At 51.9% G+C, this 12,417-nt stretch overlaps 1 protein-coding gene across 19 annotated transcripts in view; it reads left to right on the forward strand.

The window, feature by feature from the left end:
- The window catches only part of PLA2G6 (phospholipase A2 group VI), a 96,414-nt gene that overhangs the window by 35,463 nt on the left and 48,534 nt on the right, over positions 1-12,417 (forward strand). For all 19 annotated transcript variants that reach the window (XR_012418739.1, XR_012418738.1, XR_012418740.1 and 16 more), the window contains exon 2: positions 1,265-1,518. Coding sequence is in view for 9 of the 19 variants with exons in the window: in XM_045363638.3 (XP_045219573.2) it covers positions 1,310-1,518 (209 nt within the window). In the remaining 10 variants the exon portion in view is untranslated. The remainder of the gene's footprint in view (positions 1-1,264; positions 1,519-12,417) is intronic.

Below are 12,417 nucleotides of genomic sequence, written 5' to 3' on the forward strand. Positions count from 1 at the left end.
CAGATGTCCTCTCTCCCCCAGGGCACCCATACTGTGTCCTTAGTGTCTTTTGTCTGGTAACATCTTGGCAGAGAGGCAGAGGGCGGCGTCCGTCTGATTGGCACCTGGCTTTGGTGACAGTACCTTAGGAAGGCAGTGTATTTTCTGGGAACCTAGGAAATAACAAGGTATCTAATTTCATCAACACTGGGGTCAATTTCCGTGGCAGAAACTATGACTCTGAATATACAACATAAAGTTACCACCCAGACACTGCTGCTCCTGAGTCTTCAATGGCATCTTCTGCAGGGCTCCCCGACCTGCTGCCGCAGAAGGCGCAGTGCGTTCATTTCCAAGGAGCTTGCTTTTGTGTGCTGCCTCTCGGAGTTCTTTGAGAAACCTGTGGTAGCAGGAAACAAAGGATTTAGACCGATGCCGATGATCCCCTTGCTCCGATAGAGTGTGACATGATACTGGTCACCTTTTGGTGTCTAGGAGGGGGGACACTGATTTTGCTTGCGGAAGTGAAATGATCCATTCTGGCCTCTTTTTTTTTTTTTTTTTTTTTTTTTTGAGTCTCACCCTATCTCCCAGGCTGGAGTGCAGTGGCGCAATCTCAGCTCACTGCAACCTCTGCCTCCCAGGTTCAAGCAATTCTCCTGCCTCAGCCTTCCGAGCAGCTGGGACTACAGGCGCCTGCCATCACGTCTGGCTAATTTTTGTATTTTTAGTAGAAGCGGGGTTCACCAGCCAGGCTGGTCTCAAACTCCTGACCTCAAATGATCCGCCTGCCTCAGCCTCCCAAAGTGCCGGGATTACAGGCGTGAGCCACTGTGCCTGGTCCACGTTGGCCTCTTTGAGGGCTGAAAGGTTCTCTCTATAAGTTATATAGTGAGAACCCTCCATTTGTCGAGGGCATTACTGCCTATAATGTATGTTCACATGTGCTGTCTCCCTTGGTCAGTACCACACACTACAGGTGAGGAAACAGTCTCTGCTGGGACACTGGGTCAGGAAGCAGGCAGTTAAGGTCACCTGTGCACAGTGGCAGCACAAGGGGACAGCCTTCTAGGTCCCCAGCCTGGCCTGAGGGTTCTATCACTTTTACCTCCCATTCAGTGTTGTTTCTTTTTCGTTCCCCTCCTTTTCAGGTCCCTCTAGGCCCAGGATCTGGGGACAAGGCTGGTGGGGAGCGATCTGGGTGTCTGTGCAGGAAACCGCGACACTGGGTGAGGTTGGCATGGGAGACCGCACCTGGCTGACCAGAGACCTCGTTTTCTTCCAGACTGAGGGGGAAGGCGGTGGGGCCTCCCCACCTGCTCCGCAGAAGATGCAGTTCTTCGGCCGCCTGGTCAATACCCTCAGTGGCGTCACCAACTTGTTCTCTAACCCATTCCGGGTGAAGGAGGTGGCTGTGGCCGACTACACCTCGAGTGACCGAGTTCGGGAGGAAGGGCAGCTGATTCTGTTCCAGAACACTCCTAACCGCACCTGGGACTGCGTCCTGGTCAACCCCAGGAGCCCACAGAGTGGATTCCGGTGGGTGATGCTCAGCGGGAACGTACTTCTCTCCTTTGACTCCCCCACATCTCAGATTGGAGGTCTTGTTGGCCAAGAAGCAGCTTCTTTGGGTCTCTATCTGAGGGGTCTGGAGAGGGGTGGGAGAGAGGGGAGACTGTACTCTTAGACCAGAGGGAAGGGCTTCTAAGACTCCACACTTCTGGCCCGTCAGTGTCCAGCAGCATGAGGCTGGGTTGGAAGCCTGGAGGCTCGACCTATATGGACAAAGGGAAGAAGGAAGGACAGGGAGACTGATAGGGGCCACGTCAGATAAGGCCCATGGGGAGAACCTTTAGCCCTGGCTCTTTATTTTTGTTTTTTGTTTTTTGAGATAGTCTTGCTCTGTTGCCCAGGCTGGAGTGTAGTGGTAGGATCTCGGCTCACTGCAACTTCTGCCTCCCAGGTTCAAGCGATTCTCTTGCCTCAGCCTCCTGAGTAGCTGGGATTATAGGCACTCACCACCACGTCCAGCTGATTTTTGTATTTTTAGTGGAGATGGGGTTTCATCATGTTGGCCAGGCTGGTCTCGAACTCCTGACCTCAGGTGATCTGCCCACCGTGGCCTCCCAAAGTGCTGGGATTACAGGTGTGAGCCATCACACCCTGCCTAGCCCTGGCTCTTTAAGGGCATGGCCATTCTCTTAGGGGCTGCCCAAGGTTTGCTCAAGAGGGCCGAACAGAGCTGTCGCCTCTTGGGGCATGCTGGGACTGCCCCGGGCCCGAAGGGAAGGCTCGAAAGCCAGGACAGGGCCGAGGGAACCGGGCTGATGGCAGAGCTGGTTGGGAAAAGGGGAGAAGCAGCCAAGATTCCAAATGCAGGCCCCAGTAGCGCTTGGCAGACTGGCATCTAGTTGGGCTCAGATAGATATTCCTGTTTCCGCTCACCCATCCATCTGGCTGTCCTGTCAGCCATCCATTCAGCATGCACCAGACACCTCCAGTGTCTCCAGAGTCCTGGGCTCCAGGCCAGTCCTGGCTGGCCCTGTGAGATGACAAACATGCCCTGTATCTTTAAGGAATGTACAGTCTGGTGGGGGAGGCCCAGTGCAAACAGGCATCATAGCACCCCTTGAGGGGTGCTCTGACAGAGGGAGAGCCTAGGAAACGGTGTGGATCACAAGGAGGGGATTGAGAGCTCCTCTGCATCTGGAAGAGTGAGGAGGAGCCTCTGTGGCAGACCAGAATGGATAAGGTCGTTCCAGCCATACAGAGGTGTGGAGGTGTGAGCCTGCAGGCAGTTGGCTCTGGCCGGATCCTGGGTGCATGCAGGGCTTTGTTGAGAGTGAGACTGAAGGAAGCAGCTGGGGACTCATTCTGACTGAAGCGGCATGGCAGGAGGGGTCTCTGAAAGTCTCAGGCTGGGGGCGAGGGGCTGCCACCAACAGAAGAGCAAGGCAGGTATCAGGGCCCCATCCAATCAGGTGAGAATTCAGAGCCTGACTCCACAAGGAACCTGAGACAGAGTTGCTTGGGCTAAATGCAGCTCAGTGGCCAGTCCAGGCACCAGTTTTAACACAGCGGGGCCATTCCAGATTCTGAGTGCAAATGGGGCTGAGTGGACCACCCTCCAGCCAGACTCAATCAGGACTGACCCTGGATGGGGCAGACTTGCACTTGCAACTCCAGAGCCCCACTGCAGGCACAGCTGACCAGGGCGCGGGTCCATTCCTTGGAGAGCTGCACAGCCCCACTTTTGAGATACATGGGCCTGGGGATACCACCAATCTCCACGCACCAAGAATCACCAAGTTCTGTCAGTTGTAAAACTGACAGGATTCCAGATTTGTCTCAGCCAGCTTAAGCCCCAGTGTGGGCAGACCTCCATCCCAGTGGGATTCAGTCCTTTGCCAGCAGCTTCTTAGCTACACCTAAGCTATTTGGTGGTACTTTATAGTTTACAGGATTTTTTTTTTTTTTTTTTTTTTTTTTGAGACGGAGTCTGGCTCTGTCGCCCAGGCTGGAGTGCAGTGGTGCAATCTCGGCTCACTGCAAGCTCTGCCTCCTGGGTTCATGCCATTCTCCTGCCTCAGCCTCCCGAGTAGCTGGGACTACAGGTGCCCGACACCACGCCCGGCTAATATTTTGTATTTTTAGTAGAGATGGGGTTTCACCGTGTTAGCCAGGATGGTCTGGATCTCCTGACCTTGTGATCCGCCCGCCTCGGACTCCCAAAGTGCTGGGATTACAATTTTACAGGATGTTTTTAAGTATGTTGGGTTAGCACATTCTCTGCTAACCCATGGAGGTGGGCAAGGAAGGCAGTATCCCATTTTATATGTGAGAAAACAGGCTTGGGATGACAAGTGATTTGTCCTAGATTATACAGGAAGCAGTGAAGAAATAGAATCGATGTCTTCTGTTTCCCAATCCGTTTCTCTGTCTGTGCTGCTGTGTTGTTTCCATGTATGTATGTATATATGAATTTATTTATTTATTTATTTATTTATTTATTTTTTATTTATTTATTTTTTTGAGACGGAGTCTCGCTCTGTCGCCCAGGCTGGAGTGCAGTGGCCGGATCTCAGCTCACTGCAAGCTCCGCCTCCCGGGTTTACGCCATTCTCCTGCCTCAGCCTCCCGAGTAGCTGGGACTACAGGCGCCCGCCACCTCGCCCGGCTAGTTTTTTGTATTTTTAGTAGAGACGGGGTTTCACCGCGTTAGCCAGGATGGTCTCGATCTCCTGACCTCGTGATCCACCTGTCTCGGCCTCCCAAAGTGCTGGGATTACAGGCTTGAGCCACCGCGCCCGGCCGCATATATATGAATTTATTTGAGACGGAGTCTTGCTCTGTTGCCCAGGCTGGAGTGCAGTGGCATGGTCTTGGCTCACTGCAACCGCTGCCTCCTGGGTTCAAGCGATTTTCCTGCCTCAGTCTCCCCAGTAGCTGGGATTAGCCCGCCAGCACCCCTGGCTAATTTTTACATTTTTAGTAGAGATGGGGTTTCACCATGTTGGCCAGGTTGGTCTTGAACTCCTGACCTTGTGATCTGCCCGCCTCGGCCTCCCAAAGTGCTGGGATATAGGCATGAGTCACCGCGCCCGGCCTTGTTTGTCTTATTTCTAAATTTTATTGATTTATTGATTTTCACAGTCATAGCTCTGGAGTCTTTTTTATCTTCTCCTCTCTAACCTGCTCCCACCCGAGCCTTTCCATTTCAGCAGATAGCATCATCCCAGCTGGCTGTGCCAGATCCAGCCATCACATCCACCTTTCCAGCCAGAGGGAGGGTGGAAGGGCAAGGTGCAGAAGGTCAGTCTCCCCCTCCTCAAGGACACTTCATAGACGTTGCACGCTTGCCTTCCACCTACATCCCATTGGCCAGAACCCGGTCACATGGCCACAGCTAACTGCAAGGGAGACTGGGAAGTGTTGCCTGTGTTGCAGACAGCCACATGCCAGTGGAAAACCAGAGGTTCTTTCCCCCTCGGTCTTGCTGCTGGCTCACTTCTCTAGGCCGCAATCGTGCACATGTCTTCTGCTGCTCTGGCTGTGGCCTGTACTCCTCTAATCCTCTTCCAAGCTGCTGTCACAGCGCTCTTTCCAGAGGGCAAATCTGATTGGTCAGTCCCCTGCTTAACTCCTCAAGGGCTTCCTGTTTTCTTTTATTTTTATTTATTTATTTTTTTTGAGACGGAGTCTCACTCTGTCACCTAGGCTGGAGTGTAGTGGCATGATCTCAGCTCACTGCAAACTCTGCCTCCTGGGTTCATGCCATTCTCATGCCTCAGCCTCCCGAGTAGCTGGGACCACAGGTGCCCGCCACCATGCCTGGCTAATTTTTTTTGTATTTTTAGTAGAGACAGGGTTTCACCGTGTTAGCCAGGATAGTCTCGATCTCCTGATCTCGTGATCCGCCCGCCTCGGCCTCCCAAAGTGCTAGGATTAGAGGCGTGAGTCACCGCGCCCAGCCAGCTTCCTGTTTTCTTTTCTTTTTTTTTTTGAGACGGAGTCTTGCTCTGCCACCCAGGCTGAAGTGCAGTGGCGCGATCTTGGCTCACTACAAGCTCTGCCTCCTGGGTTCACGCCATTCTCCTGCCTCAGCCTCCCGAGTAGCTGGGACTACAGGCGCCTGCTACCATGCCCGGCTAATTTTTTTTGTATTTTTAGTAGAGACGGGGTTTCACCGTGTTAGCCAGGATGGTCTTGATCTCCTGACCTTGTGATCCGCCCGTCTTGGCCTCCCAAAGTGCTGGGATTACAGGCTTGAGCCACCGAGCCCGGCCTGGCTTCCTGTTTTCTTAACACGTCAGGTGCTTAATGGCTTAAGAGGGCCCTGTGTGATCAAGTGTCTGCCTCTGTGTTCTCAGCTCATGCCACCTTGTGCTCCTGGCCTTTGCCCAGACTCTTACTGTGGCCTGGAATACTCCCCTTTCTTTGCCTGCCTCCCTTCTTCTTGCCCTCCCCTGACTTGCAGGCTGGATTAGGAGTTTCTGCTGGGCATCCCATGGCACCCATCCCTGCACTGGGGAGCCTGCCTTCCTGGTAGGCCACAGACCTTGTGAGAGGAGGGACTATGTCTGTTGGGTTCATGACAGTGTGCCCGGCCCCCAGCAGGTGCCTGGCATAGATCAGGTTTGTGGAATAAATGAATGTAATATATTAATTCAGCTTTACAGTATTAATTGAGGGCTGCTGTGTGCCAGGCCCTCTGTGCCACCTGGGTGGAGGGTGGAGGACTGTTGCATTCAGGGCAGTTGAAGGAGCGAGCTGGGAAGTGGGAGGTGGAGGATGGGGACTGGGATGCAGGGGTTGAGGTTACCAAGGGTCCCAGAAGTGGTAATGCCAAGACCTAGGGTGTGACCTGGAGTGAGGGCTGCGACGAGGTGGGGTGGGGTCGAGGCCGTGGAGGAGGGTCAGGGCACTGCCGGAGCCCTGGGGTTCTCCAGGGCTGGGGTTCTCCAGGACTGGGGTTCTCCAGGGCCAGGGGTGGTCATTGCAGTGTTCTCCCAGCTCCTCTCAGCACCCTGCAGTTTGTGGAGAGCAGGCCTGGCGCACTGGACTTCCTCTGGCTGGGGGCTGAGGTTCTGCCTTCTAAACGATCATCCTCCTATGTTGCTCTGGAGGCCTTTGGACTGTCCTGAGTACTTGACGCATGTTAGAGTGAGCGTGGGCCGCTGGCCTTCCGCTCCAGGTGGAGGAATTTCTGTTGTTCTTTTGCTGCTGCTGTTGCAGTGAGCTGCCAGGCTGAGCTTCTGGATGAACCTGGGGGATGGAATTAGGAGCTTCCGAATTCTTGGGTTGTATAACCTAAGGCCAGAGTCCCACAGCACTGCTGCTGGGTGGAGAGACTGGACCCTGCTGCTACAGACGGTGACAGTAGCATCTGCAGTTTCCCAGCGGGTCCTGCACGCCTGGGCTTGGCACTAGTCTAAGCAGTAACTCATGTTACCCTCACGACAGTCCCATGAGGTGGGGTCTTTACTGACCTCCTATTACAGATGAGGAAACAGAGGCTCACAGAATTTAAGGAACTTGCTTAAGGTTCCATAGCTGGTCAGTGTAGTGATTATTCAGACCCTGTCACCTGTCTCCAGAACCCACTCGTTTATCTTTCTTACGTCAGGGCCGCTTTGTAGTGTGGCGAGCTGAGTGGAGCTCCACCGCTCTGGGCTGATCCTGGCCCTTCCTGCCTGACCTATGGTGCGGGGGCCCTAGCTCTCCCCATGTGAGCCCCCAAGGGTCACTTGTAATATGCCTGTGTACATTATGATAGCATAGATACTTCTGTTCCTGGTACAAATTAATCATTTACGGCTGGCATTGACTTGTAACAGATGACATTTGATGAAATTGGCTAGCCTCTCACTGGTATCTCAGCAGAAACAGGGCTGTACCTCCCAGGCATCCTGGGAAGGATGACAGAAGCGTGTGATCTGTGCTTCCCTACCAGGAGCTGGCTTTTGAGGCTCTCTAGACTGGGACTTCGCCATAAAACTGCTTATCAGGAACCTCAGATGAGTGGAGTGCCCTGTGTCTCGGCCACGTACTCTGGGGCCAGCTCCTCCATCCATTCAATCTGCCCACATCCCATCCTCACCAAGCAGAGTGGAAAGCGGCAGGTCTCTGCCAGAAAAGGAGGCTCTGTCCCCATCCTTCAGTGAGATAATGTTAGAGTGGGACCTTGTGTTCCCTACACAGCCTTGTCCCTGACACAGCTTCTTTGCCCTTGCTTCTCCTTCTGCTACAAATGCTCCTCCCCGACTCCTTGGCTGGACACACAGCTCCCTGTTCTGTGGGTCTGTCCCGTTCCCACTCAGAGCCTCAGCACCGCCCATGTGGCCAAGACACAGCCCCTCTTGCCTGAGGTTGCCGTGGGTCTGTTTCCACATCTCTTTCCCCTCCAGACTGCAGGGCTCCTGAGGGACAGAGCCTGGGGCCAAGTCTCCTCTGCGTTCCTGATGCCCGGTGTTGTGCCGGGCTCTCTGTGGGTGCATGGTAAATATCTGCCGAGTGGCTAGATGTATCCGTGGTTGCTGCAGGCCAAGTGTGTTGACCAGAGGGAGTGGGACAGGCTCCCCTAGGGTGGCTGGGGTAGCGATGGACCTTAAGGGGTCCAGAAGACTCCACCAGCTGGAGGGAAAGGCCCTGCAGAGACAAGGCACCAGGAAAGGCCCAGAGGACAGAGGAGCGGCCCTGTGGGGAGCCTGTGGGCAGGAAGGGCCTGTGCTGGGCTTTGAAACTGGGGACTCAGGTACCGCTCTAGTGTGAGGGTCCTTGGCATTTTTTTGGTCCGGGACCCCCTGAGGCCCCCGGGAAATGAGAACAGGCTCACACAGCCCCTTTCAAGAGGTTCGCAGACCCCTCCCACCCAAGCAGAGGCAGAGCAGAGGCTTCCCAGAGTGGAGGCCAGGTGGCTTCAGTCTGGGGTTCTGGAAGGGAGGGAAGAGACACACCCCCCTGCGTCCTCCAGAGCCTCAGCCTTCTTCCTGAATCCCCCCTTTACCTCCTCACTGTAACCCACACCTGGCTCTCCTCGAAGGACCCCGCCTTCTTCCTGAATCCCCCCTTTACCTCCTCACTGTGACCCACACCTGGCTCTCCTCGAAGGACCCCGCCTTCTTCCTGAATCCCCCCTTTACCTCCTCACTGTGACCCACACCTGGCTCTCCTCGAAGGACCCCGCTTCCCCCACAGCCCCCTGAGAGTTTTCTCTCCCCGTCCCTCTCCCAGTGGGCCTGGAGGTGGGGTAGGGTCCTCCTTGCTCCCAGCCTTGAATCTTCTGTCACCTGCAGTACTGCTTACTGTCACCCCTGGTGATAAGAATCTACGAGCCTGGGGTGCTCCCCAACATCTTGAAAGATGTGAGCCCCCGACTCAGCGTTGCCTCTGGTTCCTGACCCCTCCACGTTCGCATGACCACGCGCTGGCCTTTATCATTGCCAGTGACAGCAGCTCTCCCATAAATACAACTTTCTTTTTTTTTTTTTTTTTTTTTTTTTGAGACGGAGTCTCACACTGTTGCCCAGGCTGGAGTGCAGTGGCGCGATCTCGGCTCACTGCAAGCTCCGCCTCCCGGGTTCCCGCCATTCTCCTGCCTCAGCCTCCTGAGTAGCTGGGACTACAGGCGCCCGCCACCGCGCCCGGCTAATTTTTTGTATTTTTTTTTAGTAGAGACGGGGTTTCACTGTGGTCTCGATCTCCTGACCTTGTGATCCGCCCGCCTCGGCCTCCCAAAGTGCTGGGATTACAGGCTTGAGCCACCGCGCCCGGCCCATAAATACAACTTTCAACCACCCCACTTTCCAGTCTCTGCATTCCGTCTTTCCAGCTCGTTCCCTCTAGTTCTCCACGCGCACAGTGCTTCTCCCCATTGACAGTGAATTGCTCTTGGCTGCTTTTCCCAGCCCCATCCCGTTCATGTGCCTCGCTTTGTACCCAGCGTGGACTCCATGACCTGTCACTGTCACTCCTTCGCCTACACTTCCTGCCTCCTTGCTTCTCTCTCTCTTCTTTGTCCTGGCATCATCAACCCCAGAACTGCTTGATTCCAGTTCTCCACCATGGCTTTCTGCTGACTGCTCTCAGTTTCTTTTTTTGTTTTTTTTTCGACATGGAATCTTGCTCTGTTGTCCAGGCTGGAGTGCAGTGGCGTGATCTCTGCAACCTCCGCCTCCTGGGTTCAAGCAATTCTCCCTGTCTCAGCCTCCTGAGTATTACAGGTATTACAGGTGCCCGCCACTATGCTCAGCTAATTTTTGTATTTTTGTATTTTTGTATTTTTTTGTAGTAGAGGCAGGGTTTCGCCATGTTGGCCAGGCTGTTCTTGAACTCCTGACCTCAGGTGATGTGCCCACCTCGGCCTCCCAAAGTGCTGTGAGCCACCCTGCCCGGCCCTATTTGCTCTCACTTTGAAATCACAACGTGAGCCACAGTGAGCCTATGATGTGGTTTGACATCTTTCTACATTTCTGTGTTCACCCCTCTCCCAGTCTCCCAGAAGGCATGCCTCCCTCCCTCCCCTCAGCCTGCAGCCCCTTCCCCTCCACGCTTACTCTCAGCCGATAGCCCTGCTGCTGTCTCGCTGAGAAAATAGACTCGCTAAGAAAACAGAAACAGCCAGAGGAGAATTCGCTCCACCCCATGCACACACCTCTGTCCCTGCTTACTCCACATTCCCTGTTGTCAGCACCAATGTGTCTAGCTGAGGCTGGTCCCCCTATTCAAGGCCATCATCCCCTGTCATTTACTTCTTGACACCATTTGAACAATTATTTCCCCTCTTTCCTACATAACACTTTCCCCTTTTCTACTATATATTTTCTGCTATGGATTGAACGTATCCCCCAAAATCATATGTTGAAGCCCCAATTCCTCGTGTGATGGTGTTAGGAGGTAGGGCACTATGGGGTGATTAGGTCATGAGGGTGGAGCCCTCATGAATGGGATTAGTGCCCTTATAAGAAGAGGCATCAAAGAGATGATATGTCTCTGCCATGTGAGGGCACAACAGGAAGGTAGCCGTCTGCAAACCAGGAAGAACCCTCACCAGGAACTCAATCAGCCAGCACCTTGATCGTAGGCTTCCTAGCCTCTAGAACTGTGAGAAATAAAGGTTGTTTAAGCCTCTCAGTCTATAGTTTTCTGTTATAATGGCCTGACCTAAGTTATTTTCCATCACTATACAATGGGTTATTTTTTTGTTTGAAAAAAAATTCTTTCTTGACTCTACTTTTTCCTCTAGGCACTGCTTATATTCAAGTGTCTTCATTTCTCTCCACCTATTTTCTCTCTTTAAACTTTGCAAAAATAGCAAAATATGACACATATAGAGAAAATGATATACAGCTCAGTGATTTATCACAAACATCTGTGTAACCACCACTTGAATCAAGAGATAGGACATTACAGCACCCTGGAAGCCCTCCTTTTGTCCCCTCTTCCCAAAGAAGGGTAACCAATATCTTGCCTTTTATGATAAAGGCTTTTTTATTTTTTTTTGAGGCAGAGTCTTGCTCTGTTGCCCAGGTTGGAGTACGGTGGCACAATCTCCGCTCACTGCAAGCTCTACCTCCCGGGTTCACGCCATTCTCCTGCCTCAGCCTCCTGAGTAGCTGGGACTACAGGCGCCGGCCACCACCCCTGGCTAATTTTTTGTATTTTAGTAGAGACGGGGTTTCAACACGTTAGCCAGGATGGTCTCGATCTCCTGACCTCGTGATCTGCCTGCCTCGGCCTCCCAAAGTGCTGGGATTACAGGTATGAGCCACCGCGCCCGGCCAAGATAAAGGTTTTTGTATCTGGCTTCTTTGTTCAGCATTTTGTTGGTGAGATTGATATGTTTTGTGTGCAGTTGTCATTTTCATTGCAGTAGAATTCCATTGTCTACTGTATCACAGTTTTAGTTACTCATTCTACTACTGATGAAAATTTGGGTTATTTCTAGTTTTTCTGGTGCATACATTTCTGGTAGACATATACCTAAGAGTGAACCGGCTGCATTTTTGGCCGTAACTTGTCTTCAACATTAGTAAATAATACCGCCCATCTGTTTTCCAAGCAGCAGTGAATGACACTTTCTGTTACTTCATATCTTCTGTTACTTGGTACTGTTAGGTTTTTAAATTTTAGTCATTCTGTCTGGTGTCTAGTAGTATGTTATTGTGGTTTTCTTTTGCATTTGCCTGATTGCAAATGAAGTTGAGTACTTTTTGATACATTGAATAACCATTTGGATATCCTCTTCAGTGAAGTATCAGCTGAATTCTCTTGACTATTTAAAAAATAAAGTTGTTTATCTTTTTCTTATAGAGTTTTAGGATTTTTTTTGGTACACGTGTAGTCTAAATATACACCCTTTGTCGGTGATACACGTTCAGCTGTACGCACAGTGTTTTGCCTTTTTATTCTTTTAATGGTATCTATTGATAAACATGAGTTGTTAGTTTTAAAGAAATCAGATTTGTTCATCTTCTTTACGGTGTGCTTTTTGTGTCTTGTTTAAGGAAGTCCTTCACTATCTTAAAGCTTTGAGAAACATTCCTTTCTCCTATTTTCTGAAAATTGTTGAAGATCTTTCTCTCTTTCTCTCTTCTTTCTCTTTTTTTCTCTCTCTCTCTTTCTTTCTCTCTCTCTTTCTTTCTTTCTTCTTTTTTTCTTTCTTGTCTCCCTTTCTCATCTAGGCCAGACTTCAGTGGCACGATCACGGCTCACTGCAACCTCAACTTCCCAGGCTCAAGTGATCCTCCAGCCTTAGCCTCTCAAGTAGCCGGGACTACAGGCACGCACCTCCATGCCAGGCTAATTTTTTAAATTTTTTGTAGAGATAGAATCTCACCAAGTTACCCAGGCTGGTCTTGAACTCCTGGGCTCAAACAGTCCTCCCACCTTAGCCTCCCAAAGTGCTGGGATTACAGGCATGAGCCACATGTCCAGCCT

Source organism: Macaca fascicularis, chromosome 10 (assembly GCF_037993035.2).
Source record: "Macaca fascicularis isolate 582-1 chromosome 10, T2T-MFA8v1.1".
NCBI classification, from domain to species: Eukaryota; Metazoa; Chordata; class Mammalia; order Primates; family Cercopithecidae; genus Macaca; species Macaca fascicularis.